At 42.7% G+C, this 17,417-nt stretch overlaps 1 protein-coding gene across 2 annotated transcripts in view; it reads left to right on the top strand.

The window, feature by feature from the left end:
- LOC113028038 (uncharacterized) overlaps positions 1-17,417 on the top strand; it is a 100,143-nt gene that overhangs the window by 13,275 nt on the left and 69,451 nt on the right. Inside the window, exons 1-2 of one of the 2 annotated variants that reach the window (XM_026177997.2) lie at positions 456-594; positions 14,946-17,321. In XM_026177997.2, coding sequence (XP_026033782.1) covers positions 15,210-17,321 — 2,112 coding nt within the window. In that variant the 5' untranslated portion in view covers positions 456-594; positions 14,946-15,209. Of the gene's footprint in view, positions 1-455; positions 595-14,945; positions 17,322-17,417 lie in introns of those variants that run through there. The other variant, XM_026177998.2, reaches the window with a different exon arrangement.

Here is a 17,417-nt window from a genome sequence, read left to right on the forward strand (position 1 = left end):
GTTATACATGAGCTATTTCCATCTTTTTGTGAATAATCTCACTTTGATTTATCTTTAAAATGTTTTATGTGTCTAATGTTGTGACGTCAGTGGATCTTTTCCATTTACCACCATATTGTTTCAGAGGAGAGGTTCACACCTGCTCGTGATGTCACTACCCTGCAGAGGATACCGCATGCCCTTGCATCTTTTCAACCTCTTACATCTGCCACTTTTATTTTGAACTGCTTCCTACGTGGAGGTGGGGGTGGTTGTAGCAGTGCCTTTAAACACTTCACGCCCCCGCCGTCTTGCACGTTCCTCCTCGCAGCACCTCCCAAGCTCCATAAAAACACTCCACACTGACTCAGCATGTGTGTGACAGGCAGAGGGGCGGGAAAGGGGCAGGACTGTGGGTGTTTATGAGTGTGCTAATTGGCTGAGTGTGAGCATGTAGCTGGTTGTGCTGGTTGGACAGGTCTGCACTAACTGCTCAGCTGGAGAGAAGGAAGGAAGGAAGGAGGTGAAGAGGAGAGAGGAGAAAGGATGAGACGAGATAAACCATGTGGGAGGTGTAAATCCTGTATGGATGAAATGGCTGTGAGAGGAGGAGAGGTGAGTGTGAGATTGAGATGGAGGGGGGAGGAGGACAGTGGAGAGGAGAGGCAAGATTTTGTGAGTCTCTGTAGTACAAATGTAGCTGTGAGTGTCTCAGGTTTCTGCTGACAGCGCAGGGTGATAAAGAGCCACTACTGAGGCAGCTGGCAGCCCTGCACAATGATGCCGATAATACAGATGTGCATGTCATGCTGTAAGACTTGCAGACAGATGACTAATGCACGGGAAAAAGTGGCGCTCTACACTATATTGTGTGTGTTTGTGTGGGTGGATGAGAGGGTAAGTGTGAAACCATGAATGACATTACATGTGTGAGAAGAGGGACTGCATATTTTTGTATAATCAGTTTGTGTGGGCATGTCAATGCGTGCAGCCCCTCCTGGACTCGTGTATACCATTACTGAGCTGCTGTACTCTAAAGCATGGCGACCGTTCAGGGTAAGTAGTTACTTATAAATCATATATTCACGATATAATCATTTTCTAGCTGTAAAATTTTGAATGTGGTCAAGTGCACTTATCATTACACTGTTGTCAGTTTTTTAAAAGTTAATTAATACAAAATAAATTTAAATGTTGTCGAACATGGATAGAAGACCTAAATACTTAAAGAAGTTGTGACATTTTTAGACTGTTAAAGAGCCCTTCTCTGCTGTGCTTTGCTTTAACTTGCATCATAATGGATAAATATTTTTTAGTGTTGCAAATTAATATTATTAATATTGGAGAAACCCAAAGGTATCGCCTCTCTCTGCTGCTCAAATCAGCATTATTAGCCATTTTTCACACACGCACCATATCTCTGCAACTTTCTTTCCACCGAGGGATGTGGATATCCAGTGCATTAGCTGCTTTTTAGTCTGGCAGCTCCCAAGTGCAAGAGCTGCATTACACGTGCAGCTGTAAAGTGTGAAGTTGTAATTTCCCAGTTCCCAGATGGAGATTTCAATGGGAACGCCCCCTCAAATCAGACTTTCCACACCAACCCAGACTTCATAATTCAAGATGGCAGCAGCACTTGTAAACATGAGCAAAACTGCAGAACTGTTGTGCATTTGTGACTCACAAAACAGGCCGGGCTCTATGAATGAAGGCGCTGCAGTGGTATTTTTAATGTAAAAAACCAAACAGGCGGGTTGAGTTGCAGCCAGTTGGGGCTGAGAAGAGAAATACTACTACTAGAACATAGCAGTCATCCATTATCTGACTTCAAACTTAAAAGGAATGCAGCGATGTCGAATTGCACCAAAGTGAGAATACGCTGCATTTACTGCCAGTGCGAGAAAAGCGAGATAGTCATGAAAAAGGGACTTTTCTCCATATTCATGTCAGAATGAAAACAGAGCTTTATAAAAAAATTAAAAAAAAGGTAAAAATTATATTTTAAATAAGTTTAAAGTGAGTGACCTACAGGTCTCAAACTTCTGAGTTCTTCTGAGTGAGTGTTTTTTTTATTATTTTATGCACACTTAGATCGAACAGATAAAAACTCATGTTCAGGGACAAACGTCTCTTACCCAGTACGCTTTCACACCTCCTTGAAAGTTAAAAGTCTCTCACAGTTTCATTCAGTTTGAACTGTTTACTTTTGGAAACAAGCTCCATCTACCCCAGTGTGTCTCCATAGCCTAGTGGTTAACATGTTTGCTTGGTAAATGAAAGGTCACTGATTTGATTTCAGCCAGAGACAAAAGTCAAACATGCAGAGGGATCTGCTGTGGAGAGCTAAAAAAAGTGATCGTCGTCTGATGGCGAAAAGCCCGACTCCAAATAAATGCTAATGTTGCCCCAGATGTGTGCACATTGTCCACTGTTCCTTCCTGTAGACATGAGACCTTTTTATTGTCTGGAGGTTTGCAGTCAAAGTTTGCTTTCATCTTAACCTCTCACTATGGATGTGCAGTCCTCCCAAGTCCGTTGGTTGGCATGGGTAGTTTTGGTTTATCTAGAAAATGGTTTAAATCTCTTTGATATGAAAAAATGCTTTTGACCGAGCTGCTGCCCTCTCTAAAGTCTGGTACATTTAACCATTAGATGGAAAATGACTCCTCAGCGGGGCAGAGCGTGCAAGGTTGAACACTGGCAAAATTGGCTTTGGATTAGCTTTGATGTGGGAGTTGTTTTGTGAGATTTCAAAGAAGTTGGTGGCTCGAAAATGCATCTGAAAACACATTTCATAAAAACCACAGTGAGCTCAGAGATGGGCACGACAGACATGACTGACTGAGGAGCAGCTTCAAACTGATGGGTCTGCGATCCCCACAGGCATGAAATTCTATTAATACCCATAATGCTGTTTGGATCAATACATGAGTACTACACTTTTAAACCACGCTGGCTTTGCAGATGCTAATACGGCTCTGATAGTCTCTAGGCAAAATATCTTGTCATAAATAGTCATGAATGTGGTAGATGGATCCATTTACTCTCTAATGTCTCTGGGAGGTTGTCTTGTAAAATTGCTCTAAAACATTTGCATGGATTAGTGTGAGCTTTGCAGGTGTTTTTTCTGTTTCAAGTTGATTTTTAATCACTTCTGCAAGCCCATAAAGTTTCATTTACCGTTATTACTTTTGATACCAATGAGCAAATCAAGGTGAGATAATCAAAAAGTTCAGAAACTGGTGACAGCACACAGTGGTTGTGTTAACCAAACATATGATGTTGCATGCGGTAACTGTTAGTGGAATAGTGATCTTGTTTAATCTATGCATGCAATCCATAGATTGCTTGCATAGATTGAATGCTGTTGTAGTGTAGCGTTGAGTTTGAATCCATGATCTGTCTGCTGGTTCTTTCTGAGTACTCCTGCTTCCTCCCACAGTCTAAAAGCTGAGGGTCGTTAGGTTAATTGGTGATTCTCTCTGTGTTAGCCATCCTCTTGCCCTATGACAAATGGGTTAGGCTCCAGCACCACTGCGATGTAAGAAGATGGATGGGTGTTGTCAGCTTACTCTAGCAAACTTAGTTAGAAAGCTGAGTCCACACACTGTGCTGGTGCTCATTAATTCTAAAGAACAGATTCATCAAAGTATCAGACTTTTACTCATTAAAGCGGCAATATTTTTTTGTCAGAGAATTCTTTGAAAATGCTTCAAAGCGCCACTAACACGTTAGCAAAGTCCAGTTCAATTACTGAAATTGGCAGAGATGAGGCCTAGCTGACATGTTGGTAATTTAAGCTAAACGGGTTCATAGAAATAAACATCCATAGAAAACAAAACCAGGCTATAAAAATGTTTATTTTGCAGTGCGCTTGGGCATTTTGACAGTCACTGGGGGAGTCTGTGGGCACTGACTCAGGTGGCCACAAGAACAACTGCAGTTTTTCTACACTTGTGCATTTTTCCTTCATTTCTCTTACCTGAGAGGTTGCAGCAAATATGCAGCTATATGAGACATGAGCAGGTGAAAGCGGCACTCCATTTCTGTCACTGTTGCATAACGCAACATCGTACTTTCCTGCGATTCGAGGAAAGAACAGTTTGTTGTCTCGTTACTTGTTTAGTGTTTTGGTCTAAGTGTGGTTCTTCATTCACTGAGTCAAGGTAGTGAGTGGAGGAGTTGTAGCAGCAGCAAGGTCACGGCCAACGTGGTGCTGATTGAATGTCTCCCCCTTCTTTTCTTTACCAATAAGCCTCTCTGCATCTCCTCATACGCACTGCTGCTGCCTCTGCATGAGTCAGAGGACCAATCAGCTTTTGTCTGAAAATGCCTTTGAAGGCACCGTGAGAAGGAAAGGAAGCGATCCGGCCTTGTATCGAGTGCAAACAACAAAGTCGTGCTTCGAAGAAAGCTCTGGCACAGCTTTCTTTCATTTTGGTTCATCCTCTTCAGTCGCTGCTTGGTTAATTATGATTCAGCAGAGTTCACAGGGTTTAAGCGACACGTTTGTGGTGTGACGGTGAGCTTTCAGCCATTTCTTGGGAATTTATAAGAGTAGGCAGTTCTGCCAGATACAGTACATGATGTAACATAATAGTACATGCGGATAAATCGATAGTCCATGAGTGAGAGAATGATAAGGGTGCTTCGCGTTGCAGTGTGAATGCCTCTGAATATCCATCCATTAACTTAACACAAACCTCCAAATCTCCCCTCGGGTTTTTAATGTGCACAACCTGTCATGTTGCTGAAATCATAGCTGCTAGTGCACAGCGCCGGCAACAAGCAAGCTGAGAGCTAATATTAGCACCAGCTCCCCCATCATGTGCAGGGAGCTAATATTAGAGCTGCACTCTTTGGCTTGGGTTTAATTACCTGCGTGATTTGACTCATGAAAGCCTGGTCCAAGGACCCAGAGGAGTTTATCCGTGTGTGTGTGTGTGTCCCTTGTGTCAGCATTATAACCCACAGGAACAACAAGAAGATGAGTCATCTTGATTGAGCGGCTGTGGCTTTCTGTTTATTGAGGTTTGATCAAAGGTGCGCCATCCTTCAGGTTCCCCATCGAGTCTGTCGCTATTTTTAAAAGCAAAGAATATAAACAGCCTTCGCCAAACAAGTATTGAAAAAAAAAAAAAGAGTATGACAGTGAATAAAAGCTGTTGACATCAAAAATACACTCAAAGATTTTCAGTAGAGATGGATAGATATGTCTGTGATTTGCTGAATTCTTTGCATTCTTTTTGCTGCCATTGTTGTTTTCAGTATTTACTGGTAGTTATTTTGTGACCTACCTGTTACTCTACCTGTGAAAAGCAATTCAAAGTATGCTAATATTTTTATTTATTTGTATTTTAAGCACAGTCCAATCAAGCAGCAACCACTAATGAAGGCTTAAGGTCAAGGTCAAGTTTATTTTTTATAGCACATTTCCAACAGCTCATCCTGCACATATAGTCACAGGTTTAATCAGGGGCCTTATCACACGTACAGCTTTTAAACTGTAAATATTGTTTATGAACTTAACCAGCTGTTTCTGAAAAGGTATAGCTGAAGCATCGACATCATAAACTTTAAATGTAATGTGCTGTCTTTGGCCACTTTGTTCCATACAACTGCTTTTTAACAAAAAGCAGCAACTCAGTGTGTTTGAGCAAGTAGACGTGACTGATATGATCTGACGTTCAAACTGAGCATCAGAATGGGGAATAAAGGTGATTTAAGTGACTTTGAACGTAGCATGGCTATTAGTGCCAGCTCGGCTGGTCTGAGTATTTCTCAGTATCAGTCTGAGGAGAATTTGAGCTGATAGGAAGGGAGGACTATCTCACTAAACGCTCGCTACAGTCAGGGTATGCAGAAGAGCATCTATGAATGTACAACACATCCAGCCTTGAAGCAGATGGACGGCAGCAGAAGACCATGCTGGCACATTAACAGTGGCATGAAACAGCATCAAAACACGGCGCCATCCTGCCTCGTCTCAAAGGTTCAGGCTGCTGGTGGTGGTTGAGCCCATCGGTACAAATTCAGCATCACAACACCGCTGAGTATAGTTACTGACCATGCAAGATAATATGCTAGGTCACAAACTGTTTTGAGGTTGTCAGTAAGAAAAAAAAAGTAATCTATTACACATTATTGTTACCTTTCTTAAAAGTAATTTTATCAACAAAAGTCCTTATTATGAACACAAAGCAAAAATGGAAAATCAGTCTATTAACCCTTTAAAGTCGGTCGGAGTGGGCACGCTCCGTTTTGCGTAACTATTTTTAAATGCAGGTAGCACTGCAACCACATAAGCTAGCGCAATAAATTGTTTTGCATATACAACCGGAGGAGTTGTACTTAAATCTTATGCCATCAGCTTGTCCTAGGTCACAGTTTCCTTCCACATATAGCTTTGCAAAAACTGCATGAAAAGCACTTGCAGCAACAAAAACATAATATTCCAGAAACACGCTTTGCCGATCCAATCAGCTGTTCGTAACACTTTCTATCGCATGTCCGCCATGTCCTGCCCGAAACCGGAAGTGACGTCATTTTGCGGAAATGTAGTTTTTTACCATCAGGGCCTTATGAGCCTATACTTGTGTTTTTAAAAGTTATGTTTGACTTTATGACTTTCTGTGTTGTTTCTGGGATGCTTAGGACTCATATTGCACTGCTGGAAATAGTTTATTTTGATGCAGTACAATATGAGTTCTTTTTGCAAATTTGCATTATAATATTTATTTTCGTTTTTCCTGCAGTGTATAGAAATTGGTGTATTTCAAAAATAAAACTATGAAGACACTCAAAATAAATTTCCTGTGGTGGGAAACTATTTTGTGCAACTTTTTTGTATTTACAGTTTTGAGGGATAAGCCTCTTAAATTTCACTAACTAGAAATATATGTTAAAAAACAAAAATGATTTTAAATTTTTTTGTAGTTTATTGCACTTTTTTGCAATTTATGTAATTACTATGCACTTAATGCAGACATATTATTAAAATTTGGGCTATAATGGTTGTATTGATGTATATCAACTTGAAATGCTCCCAAAAATGGCACTACAGCATGTAAAAATATAATATAAGCTCTGGCGGACTTGGCTCTATGGTAGGTCTTAAAGGGTTAAGACTTTAAAGTGGTGATTGTACTTTGGAAACATGTACAGGAAGAAAGGAGGCGGTGCTGCAAGCCTGACTGTTCATCACTGTCTTTATCAGCTGCTGAAGTTCAGGCTCTGGCTGCCGGGCTGGGGTCAGCACACGCTCAGCTTTATCATCACTCTGGGGTCTTGGCTAGCTTAGCGTTAGCATGCCCCCTGGGCAGGTGCTTACAAATAGCCAAAGTTGTCTCACTCCACCATTTTCCTCCTCCTGACATACAAACTGAAATCAGCTGATTGTGGCGCAGGTGTGCTGGAAGAAAAAGGTGTGTTTGTCTGACATTGTTATTTATTTGTATCATAACTAAAGAACAAGTAACTACATAATAGTAGTCATGCACTGCATTACTTACACCCAACGTTACACTGTTACACCCAACACTGGTTACAAAGATTTAATCAACTAATTAATGTTCTCAGATGACCTCCACAGTCACCAGATCTCAATGCAGTAGAGCGCCTTTGGGAGGTGGAACAGGTGATTTGCTTGTTGTACAGCTGACAAATCTGCAGCAGCTGTTTAGCCGTATATTTACAAAGAATTAGGGCGAAAGGTGGCCACACCTGTAACCTGCAAGGTTTGCAAACTGTCCACTGTGTCCAGTCACTGTTTCATAGAACAGTGTACACCCTCGGTTTTTTAAAACCTAGCTATCTGCTTCACATGAATAGTGATACTACCATATTAAAACTGATATAGTTAGCTAAAAGTGAATCAGCCAAGTGACATATCTACTAAAGATAAACCGTAAAATGGGATGAATAATGCTTGGCTAAATTTTTTAGAAAATCAGAATGTAGCTAAAAATGACTTTTTCATTTGGATAAGTGGAAATAGCTTGATAGTCATAATAATAATAGCTTGAGATATTTAGCCAAAAAGTAGAAAATGGCAAACATCAGGGACATGTTTGGACAGACTCACTCCGATCGCACATTCAGGCGTCCTGCAAGAACTCTCATCGCTTGGTCTAATATTTTTGGCTTTATCATAGTGCAATGTGTGACACTGACATGACTACAGCTAATGCTAAAAAACTAACAATAAGAAACGTTTGTCAAAATGTTTTATTTCAGTCCACATTTTGAATCTCAAATATGTTTTAAGGTGTAAAAGTGATTCATGCAAATAATAAAAATTAATTATTTAAAACAGGCTTGCTGCACATTTGCATTCTTCTGAATTTCAAAATGTAGTAGTGGTAAATAGATTAAAAATAATTTTAAACAGTGTGTTCCTAGTACACAATCTAAAAGTAAAACATGTCTCTATTGACCAAAACCAAATCAGATTTCTCTGTTTTGCTTTTTAGCCAAACTGTCAGTAACGATGACTCAGTCAGTAAAAAATTGCTGTGCATGCTGCATGTCCAGACACGCCTGCAAAATGCACACCTGAGCTTGTATTTGGGCTTAAAATGTTTTAACATTGTGGGTAGAAAAAAATTCGATTAATATCAATCTAAATTTAGCCAGTACTAAATGCAGTAGCTTGAGATTTTGCTGGGACACAGCTGATTCCCAACCTAAATGCATTCCAGTAACAGACAAAGCAATGGTTAAGTCTGAATTGCTGAAATAGCTACTGGATAAAAAAGTTTGGCTATAAAAGTAATTAATAAAACTAAATTGTGGAACAAATCTCATGTGACTGTTGAAGAGGTCAGAAACCTTTAGATGTAAAAGCTTAAAAATAAAAATGATGTAGTTTATCGAATAGTTTCTGATGCAAATAATCTGCAAATAAACAACACAGTACTTTGCCCCAAGCACTCGTCCTACAAACCTCTTAGCTATGAAGCAAAAACCCCACATAGTGCATCCACACGTACTCTCTGGGTGCAATCAGTTGGCCAGTGAAACTTACCCCTCAGTGATGCTGCCAGCTTTTCCATTTTTAGCTTGTGGTTGATGGATGGCTTCTTGTCAAGCTAGATGAGTTTTTATCAGAAGTTTAACCAATCGATGCATGAAATCTGTTTTTTTTACATGCTAATCTAGAAGTTGAAATGATAGGAAACATGCAAAGCAAATAAGACTGAGTGTGGCAGGAGCTGGTAAATGGATTGTTCCTCTTGTAACTTCTGGCACAGCAGTGGCGCTCCCACCAGACTTCATGCCAAATTGTCCAGAATTACTGGCAAGCTGGACAGCTGAAAGGAACCGGCGCACTCGAGAACAGCACTGCTGCATCCAGGATTTAACATTACAGTCTGGATACAGGAAGATCTGTAATAACTAAACCACTGTTTACTGTGTAGTATTTATTTCTTCTTATCTCAACATTAAAATTGGGAAGTCACATTTTTTTCACACATCTTTTTTATTGTTGTTTTTTATTACATTTGAGCTGATATGCGTAGCTTACAAGTTGTTAAAGATTTTGATGCTGGCATCCAGACACGGTTGGTTAAGCTTAGGTTAAAGCTGCTTTTTGGGACTCATGATGAATGATGCGGTGTTTGTAATTAGGTTCAGCTGTAATGTTCCTATATGATTGTGACACTGTGATTGTGGAAGGTTTTATTAAAGTAAATCTCCACTAGCTATCTGTATGACTAGATGCCAGCAGGAGTTGGTGGGTGGAAAGTAGCCAAGCAGTGTTTGTCTTTGTGTTTTCTGGCAGAAGAAAAGTGGGGTTGTGTTACATTAGCAGTTGTGTTACTGCTTTTAACTCTGGCCTTCCTGTAACTCTACACTCCCATCACTCTGGTTTGCTGCCAGCAGAGCTCTCTCCTTCACTTACACGACTCCCTCCTCCTTCTGTCTTTTATCTATTTATCTATCTCTTGTGGTCTTTCTCTCATCGCCCGACTTCATCTCACTCGCTTCCATCAGCTCCCGCCTCAGTCAGCTGACGAATAACTGGATGAAAGAGGTCCAAATTAAGTTCATGCTCATCTGCGCTCTCTCTGAATCAATACTGACTGGCATACTTCAACCTCTTCGTGATGACAAATCATAAGCACAGATGATCTCTGAGGATCTGTGCCTCAAACGGATATTTACATTAAAAAAGAGCTCAGCATTTTTATGTGTTAGTTACTGAAAATCTGTTTAATGAGGTTTATCATGTGTGATAGTTGTCCGCCACACTGATGTGATACAGCTACTGGTTTCTCGGGAGCAATAATTTCCAGCTGGTTGTCAGTGGTTCCTGCAGGTTGCTGACTCTCATTATGTGAACTGTCATAGGAATTGCTTTGTTTGCAATTGATTGCAATTTTTCGTGTTTAAGTGCTAGAGACCAAAGCAGGCGGGCTGAGGTTTTTGCCAACTGGTTGGAGAATACACATTTTGCCAGGGGCTCACTGAGCAATCTGTAGGTGTGAGTGACTGAGACTTTAGGAATTATTTTCCCAACAACTGCCATCAGCCTGTGGCAACCACTTGCAACCAATTGTCCAAAACAAATTTCCCCCATGACTGGTGGTTGCCAGATGGTTGCAGACCAGTCTCTAGGCTTTAGCCCTCAAGGATAAGGTTCTTCCACCTTAGGCTACGTCCACACTAGCCCGGATAGATTTGAAAATGGCGTTTTCGTCTGAAAACACTCCGCATCCACACTAACGTTTTCAGTTGTATTCACAGAGTTGTGTGTCCACATTGAAACGTTTTCCTTCGGGGAAAATGCCGTCTCAGTGTGGACGGGAGGCCAAAACGGAGAGAAAACGATGCGTTTTCAAATGAAACATTAGTGTGGACGTAGCCTTAGTCTCAGCCAGTTCTGTCATATTTAGAGCTAAGGAGCCACTTTGTCTTCCTCACACCTTTTTACAGAGGCCCCTGGGGAGCTACCAACAACTGGACAAAGGCCAGTTGTTGGCGGTGAGTAGTGTAGCTGTGGGAAGACTAGCTGCAAAGTGTGAAAATGACAGATAATGTGACTAATGCAGAGGCAGTGAAATGCACGAAGACAGAGACGTTTTATTGTGGATGAAGCTTCATGCTGCCATCCGCAACAAATAGTAAAGGATTTATCAAATATTGCACATAAGGGCTCAAACCTGCTGCAAACATCCAAACAAATGTTGCATGCAGAAATAATTAAACGTCACAGGGAGAATTTGTCAGCTCGGTGAGACTGATGTCTTTGAAGTGAGGGCAGAATGATGAGTTGGGGTTAAGGGAGGGAAAGTTTGGTCGCTCGGCGTGCCAACTTACAAGTTCTCTTTGTTCTGTCGGCTTCAGTTATGAGCGTGCACGTTCTCTCCCACTGCTACCATAAGGCAGCTCCAATCTGTCACTGCTGGCAGCTCACCGTCCTCATTTGAGTGACTTCTTTTTTTTTTTTTTAAACAAGAGTTCTGTTGTCTGCGTCGTCACTGGCGTGGAAAGTCGTTCTGCATCAACGTTAAACAGAATGGAGACGACTGGAAAGAAGTCAGCTCGGCCAAGATGAGTAACCGCCAGGAGATTTAGCTCGAAAGACAAAACGTGGACTATAACAAAGAGAATAACAAAGAGATTTCTGTGCTTAGGGTTTAGCTTCATGTGCATGTTATGGCTGAGCAGCCAGCTGGATCTGATGGTGGACTTGTCAGTGAACAGACAGGAACTAAACATTACTTAATTCAATATCTTTGCACAGAGAAAGTCCTCTTCATCATCGCTGCATCAGTGTCATGGTGATTCCTGAATAAAATCTGATCACGCTAATCCGATTAGAGTTTCCATGAATCATTTGAACCTGCCTCATTTTCTCATTTTTCCCGTGAGTCCAGAACCTTTAATTGTTTTATTCAGAATGTAAATCGATCCCCGTCACCGGCTCTTTTCAGAGAGTGGGAGAGGACATGGTGGGATGATTTCCTGCTTCCTCTACAGGATGAGCTCATTTTCTCTCTGACATCATAAAAAAGCTGCATTATTTACTTTTTATTAGTATCTGTCATTGGAAATAACAGAGGCCTTTGATTTTGATTTTGATTTCTATCATTTGTCTCCAATTGAAAATTTGATTTATTTATTTGCCTTTTTCTTTGGCTGAGATTTTAGCAGTGCAGCTGCACCGTACAGTCATACAAGCTCTGCCTCCAAAACAACCCAGGAACCATGGCATTGTTTTATGCATATTTACAATAAAAATCAATTGCATAAAAAAAGAAAATATTTGAAAAAGAAAAGAAAAACACAACTGCCTGAGGTGGAAAGCTTGATGTAACAATAAAAGCAGAGCGACAAAGTGTAAAGGGAACAAAGTTAGCAAATAAATCCTGCAGCGTTAATATCATCAAAGTGTCCACTGAAGATAAAGTTCAACTAATTCATGTAACACCAAATCAAAACATCAGTCACCTCAAGGTGCTTTATATTGTAAGGTAAAGACCCCACAATAATATATAGAAACCTCAACAATCTTGGCAACAGCAGGAAGAAAAAACTCCCTCTTAACAGGAAGAAAGCTCCTGCAGAACCAGGCTCAGGGAGGGGCAGCCATCTGCCGTGAACGGTTGGAGTGGAGAAGGGAGATGATGAGGACCTGATCATGAGGAGACTCCATCGTTTCTTTCCACTTAACCATCAGAGAACTTTGGTTTATTGCAGGAGTGTGAGCTCATGGAGCCACATACAGTCTTCAGGTTGACTATCACACCTTGCTGTAGTTTTCCTTTCTTCCTTTTCACTGAGCTTTACATTTTATATTTCTGCATCCCCACATTGTGCTAAATTTGAGGTATTTCGGTGTTTTTAACACACACACCATACATTTCTTCTTCGACTGATCCTGTTCACAGCACAGCAGATTATCTGTGTCCGTCTCACCCTGTACCCAGGATCCTCCTCTGTCACACTAACCCTCCGCATGTCCTCCGTCACTACACCATGAATCTTCTCTGAGGTCTTCCTCTTTTCCTCCTGCCTTGCAGCTCCATATCCAGCATCCTTTGTCCACTGAATCCACTGTCTTTCCTTTGCACATGCCCAAAGCATCTCAGCCTTGCTGCTGTACATTTGTTTCTAAATAACAACCTGAGCTGTCCCTCTGATGTACTCATCATTACTAATCCCAGTCTGCTCACTCCCAATGAAAATCTTAACATCTTCAGCTCGGCCTCATGTGTTTTTGTCAGTGTCAGCATCTCCAAACCTTACATCATAGCAGGTCTCACTGCCATCTTGGAAACCTTCTGTCACAAATCACCTCTGACGCTGGTTTCCACCACCCACACCACCCCACATGCACTCTCTTCTTCAACTCTCTTGTTCATGAAGCACGTGTTTAGGAAACGAGTGTGCACACTTTAAACATATTATTTGTATTGACTTTATATGAACCGATGCAGTCACTAAAACTATCTGGGAGACTTAGTTGTGTGCACTTGTGCGTCATACAGTGGAAACTATTTTAAGGTGCCATTACCACAGCAACAGTAGTTTGTTGTACACAGAGTACATTTCTCCCCTTTTTGTTCACTGTATAACTTCAGCAGCTAAAATACTGCCAAGCTGTGTCTATACTGTTCGGCATCAGAACAACAGTTTGTTATTTCTCTCTGTGTGTGTGTGTGTGTGTGTGTGTGTGTGTGTGTGTGTGTGTGTGTGTGTGTGTGTATTTAGATTTTATCCAGGTAGTTAATGGTTCTCGGTTTGCCCGTTTTTAATTGATTACGTTCACAGGCCTTCACCAAAGAGAGCCACAGACAGACTCATTAAACTGAAACAAAATGCATACATGCATTTTCCATGTAGTTTTGTTTTGTAACATTTTAACTACAGTGTAAAATGTTACAATGAATTGAATCTGATCAAATTGTCTGTTTACAGGCACATTTTCCTTAATGGTTAATTATTAATTAATAAACATTTAATTTGTTATAGTTTTTCATATTTGTTTCATTTTACTCAGAGTTGTTGCTTCATATTGATTGATTGTGACAGTGGAAGCAGGTCACTACTGTTTATTGATGACGTGACTGCTGATAGAAACAGCAGCAGGATGAATCCTGAAGGACAGAGCTTCACAGTGCAAATGGATAATGACCCAAACCAAACTGCATAAACAACCTAAGATGGCCAAGAAAGTATAGAGACCCACAAACAATCAGCAGCTGAAGGTGGCTTTAGTCTCAAAGGAAGATATGCAGCAGCTGGTGTTCTCCATTGGTTCTAGACTTATTTTCCCCAGTTACTTTAGAGCCTCTGTAAATTGGGTACTTTGTATAGCTACAATGTTTTTATTAAAACCCTTGAATCAAAGTTCAAAGTCTGTACTTCAGTCACATCTTAACTCTTTCAAACTCCACGAAAAAAAAAAAAGGAATTTGTTTCATTTTGTTGTCTTAAACTTCTGGACCTAACTCTGTAATTGCACCACATAACATCACTGACTTTGAAGAGTCTCTTTTAGGTCATTCAGTGTTTTAACATATAGTTTTTAAAATAATTGGGAATGAAAAAAAAATGTTCAGAAAGAAGCAGCAAATTAAAACGTGGATGAAATCACACTGGAAGCAGGAGGGGAAAAAGCTGGCCACCATTAACACAGGAGAGGCACAATATCGTGGGAATTTGTAGAGAAAACAGGGCACTCATGGAAGATACTCATTATACTTGCTCCAGTGTTTACATGAATAATGACAGAAATAGCTGACACAGTTTAGGAGTGAACTGTGTCTAGATGGCGGTTACAGAAAGCATCGAACACAGCTGACAAATTGAGACTTCCGAAACGTGTGAGTAGGTTTCCAGAGAGTAAGCTGATGCTTGGTCCCTTTGGGCATCGTAAATACTGAATCATCCAGTGTGTATCGGGAGTCATCTGAGGATGCATAAAGATAACAACAGCTCCTCTCTTTCATTCACAGGTATGAAGAATAGGGAGCTGCTGGAGTCGTCGCGCGGGCATGTTTGTCCTCTGGCCGTTCAGCCTGTGTGTCTCTGCTGTGCACACAGGAGGGAGAAGAAAGACCGTCTAAAAATAAACTGACACCCACCACCAGCAGGAAAACAACATCCAAACTGACAAAAACAGAGAAAAAGAGCAAAGAAGAGCCCTCTTTCCACCCTGTCTGCCTCTTTCTCTGCTCCATTTCTGTTTCTGTGTCCTCATTACGTGCTGAGAGGAGGTCATGTCCCAGTCTGGAAAAGTCCTTCATCTGTATGTGGAAGTGAGGTCTGCCCCAGATCAGAATGGAGGAAAGAGGGAGAGTGAAGAAGGGATTGCTCAGGGGCATTCGGTTCAGGACAGTCCCGCGGAGCTCCTCTCTCAGCTAACGAGCCAGACGACACGCCAGATCGTCAGCAAAGCCTCCACGGCTCGCCACCTGGCTCAGGACTGCACGCACGGCCAGTCTCCCTCTCGAAACACCGTTAGCTTTCAGCTCCAGCAAACCAGCAGCTCACCTACGATCAGCAAGCGTTGGAGCTCACCCCTGCACTCTTCACCAGCGACCTCTTCGGGAAAAGTCAGTGTCCCTCACACCCCTCCTATTCGCAAGAGACTTAATGAAGAGGAAGTCAGCGACGGGAAGCGGAGTGTGGTCACCTTCAGTTACGTCGAGAAGTCAAATGTGAAGAAAGTGGAGAGTCCACGCAACTCTGTGTGCGAGAGACAAGCCAAAGAGGAATGGTCCACGTCTTCCAGCTTTCGAAAACGCCTCAGCGACCCAGTTTGGTTTGGGAGTCCCGATTCATCGTGCAGCTCCAGTCCCAAGCTGACTTTCCAGAGTCCAGGAAGTCACCAGCAGACGTTCTCCCCCGGCCTTTGCAAGCCACACTTTGACCCCATCGGCAGGGCAGCTACCAAGAGGGCTGTAGAGGAGTTTGGATCCCCCTTATTGAGGATTAAACTGGCCCACGCACTTGAGCACACCTCAGCTTCATGCTACTACCAACAACCGCGCTGTCAGTCCTGGGCTGGATCTCCCGTTCAGCGTCAGAACATCAGCGTAAACCCCAAAGATCTGGCTCCATGTGGGCTGCCTTGGAGCCCAGCCTCAGACCAGCTATCCTCGCAGTCCAAGCAGTCCTCGCTTGAGAGATCTGGGCCCCCTGAGCCCCAAAGCCCTCTTCTGACTGGAAGTCCAGCTGTCAACAGACACATTAAGAGGACCTGCAATATGAGCACTTCACCGCAGGGCGCAATCCTCCAACTTGGCAATAATGGAGTCGACGGTTTGAACCAGTTAAGCAACAGCAAATCTTCCTCTCCAGCTCACAGTCCTGAAGAGGCCACCAAAGCATCTTCAGTTCTCACAGAGGCGAGGAGGTCCTCGTTGCACAATCCTTTAGGAGAGCTCACAAGCAGCTCAAACTCTGGAGAACCCGCTCCAAATGCACAACAGTTTAAGCAAACGCTCAGAATGAACATCCCTTTAAACGACCAACAACACACGCCAGCAACCGACAACACAGACTCACACCAGCCTGAAAACTCACGATCACAAGAGACAAACTGTCACACTAATCATGACACAATGCAGCAGAGCTCCATCTTATCAGCCACTCAGAATTCCCCCGCCCTTCCTTCACGTGTCCTTCGTCCCTCTCATCCTCCCACAGAGCTCAGCTCACCCATTAGGGACCCGAGGCTATTCCAAGCTGAGCTCCGACCGCCAGATACCCCCACCCTGCATCGCCGTCAGCCGCCACAGTACACTGGAGACTCCTGGTCCCCAGGCCTGGACAGGAGAGGAGATCCAAGCTGTTTCGAGAAAGGGGACTGCACAGAGCTCGCTCGCAGACTCTTTATCAATCAAAGTGTTGAGGAGGCGCCGGTCAGCTGGACTTCCAGGCAGGAGTGGGGGAATGGCGTGGAAAACAGCCCCAAGCCAAGCCCCGACCCCGTATTACAGTCTAAAAGGGTCCAAACATCTGATCAACAATCCAGGCAGCGCCGCAGGCCTCTCAGCCCGACAGCACAGCAGAAGCGGGCTGAGCAGAGGAGGAGGGAGATCCTTCTTCTGGGTCCTGTGGTGCTGGACTCTGGAGAGGAGGATGAGGGCTGTGATGAGGAAGAGCAAGGTAACGAGAGGGAGGGATATGGTGCAGCACTGCAGCCTCGTTCTCGAAGGGCCGAAGAGCCTCCTGAGGGGGAGCAGAATGGCGTTATGGGAGGGTCGTCTTCACGGAGCTCCAGCGGGGTGACGGGGAGCTTGGGAGACAGGGACTGTGTGTCCCCAGAGTCCAGCCAGTCCAGTCACCAGAGCAATGAGACCGGGGCTGCCACCTCAGGAATACAGGTGGGTTCTGCTGATAACAAAAAAGAAGGAAGGAAGGCATACTTGGATTTTTGACTGTATGCTAACCACCTTTTCCCCTCCTGCCCATTAATGCTG

This window comes from Astatotilapia calliptera, chromosome 8 (genome assembly GCF_964374335.1).
Source record: "Astatotilapia calliptera chromosome 8, fAstCal68.1, whole genome shotgun sequence".
NCBI classification, from domain to species: Eukaryota; Metazoa; Chordata; class Actinopteri; order Cichliformes; family Cichlidae; genus Astatotilapia; species Astatotilapia calliptera.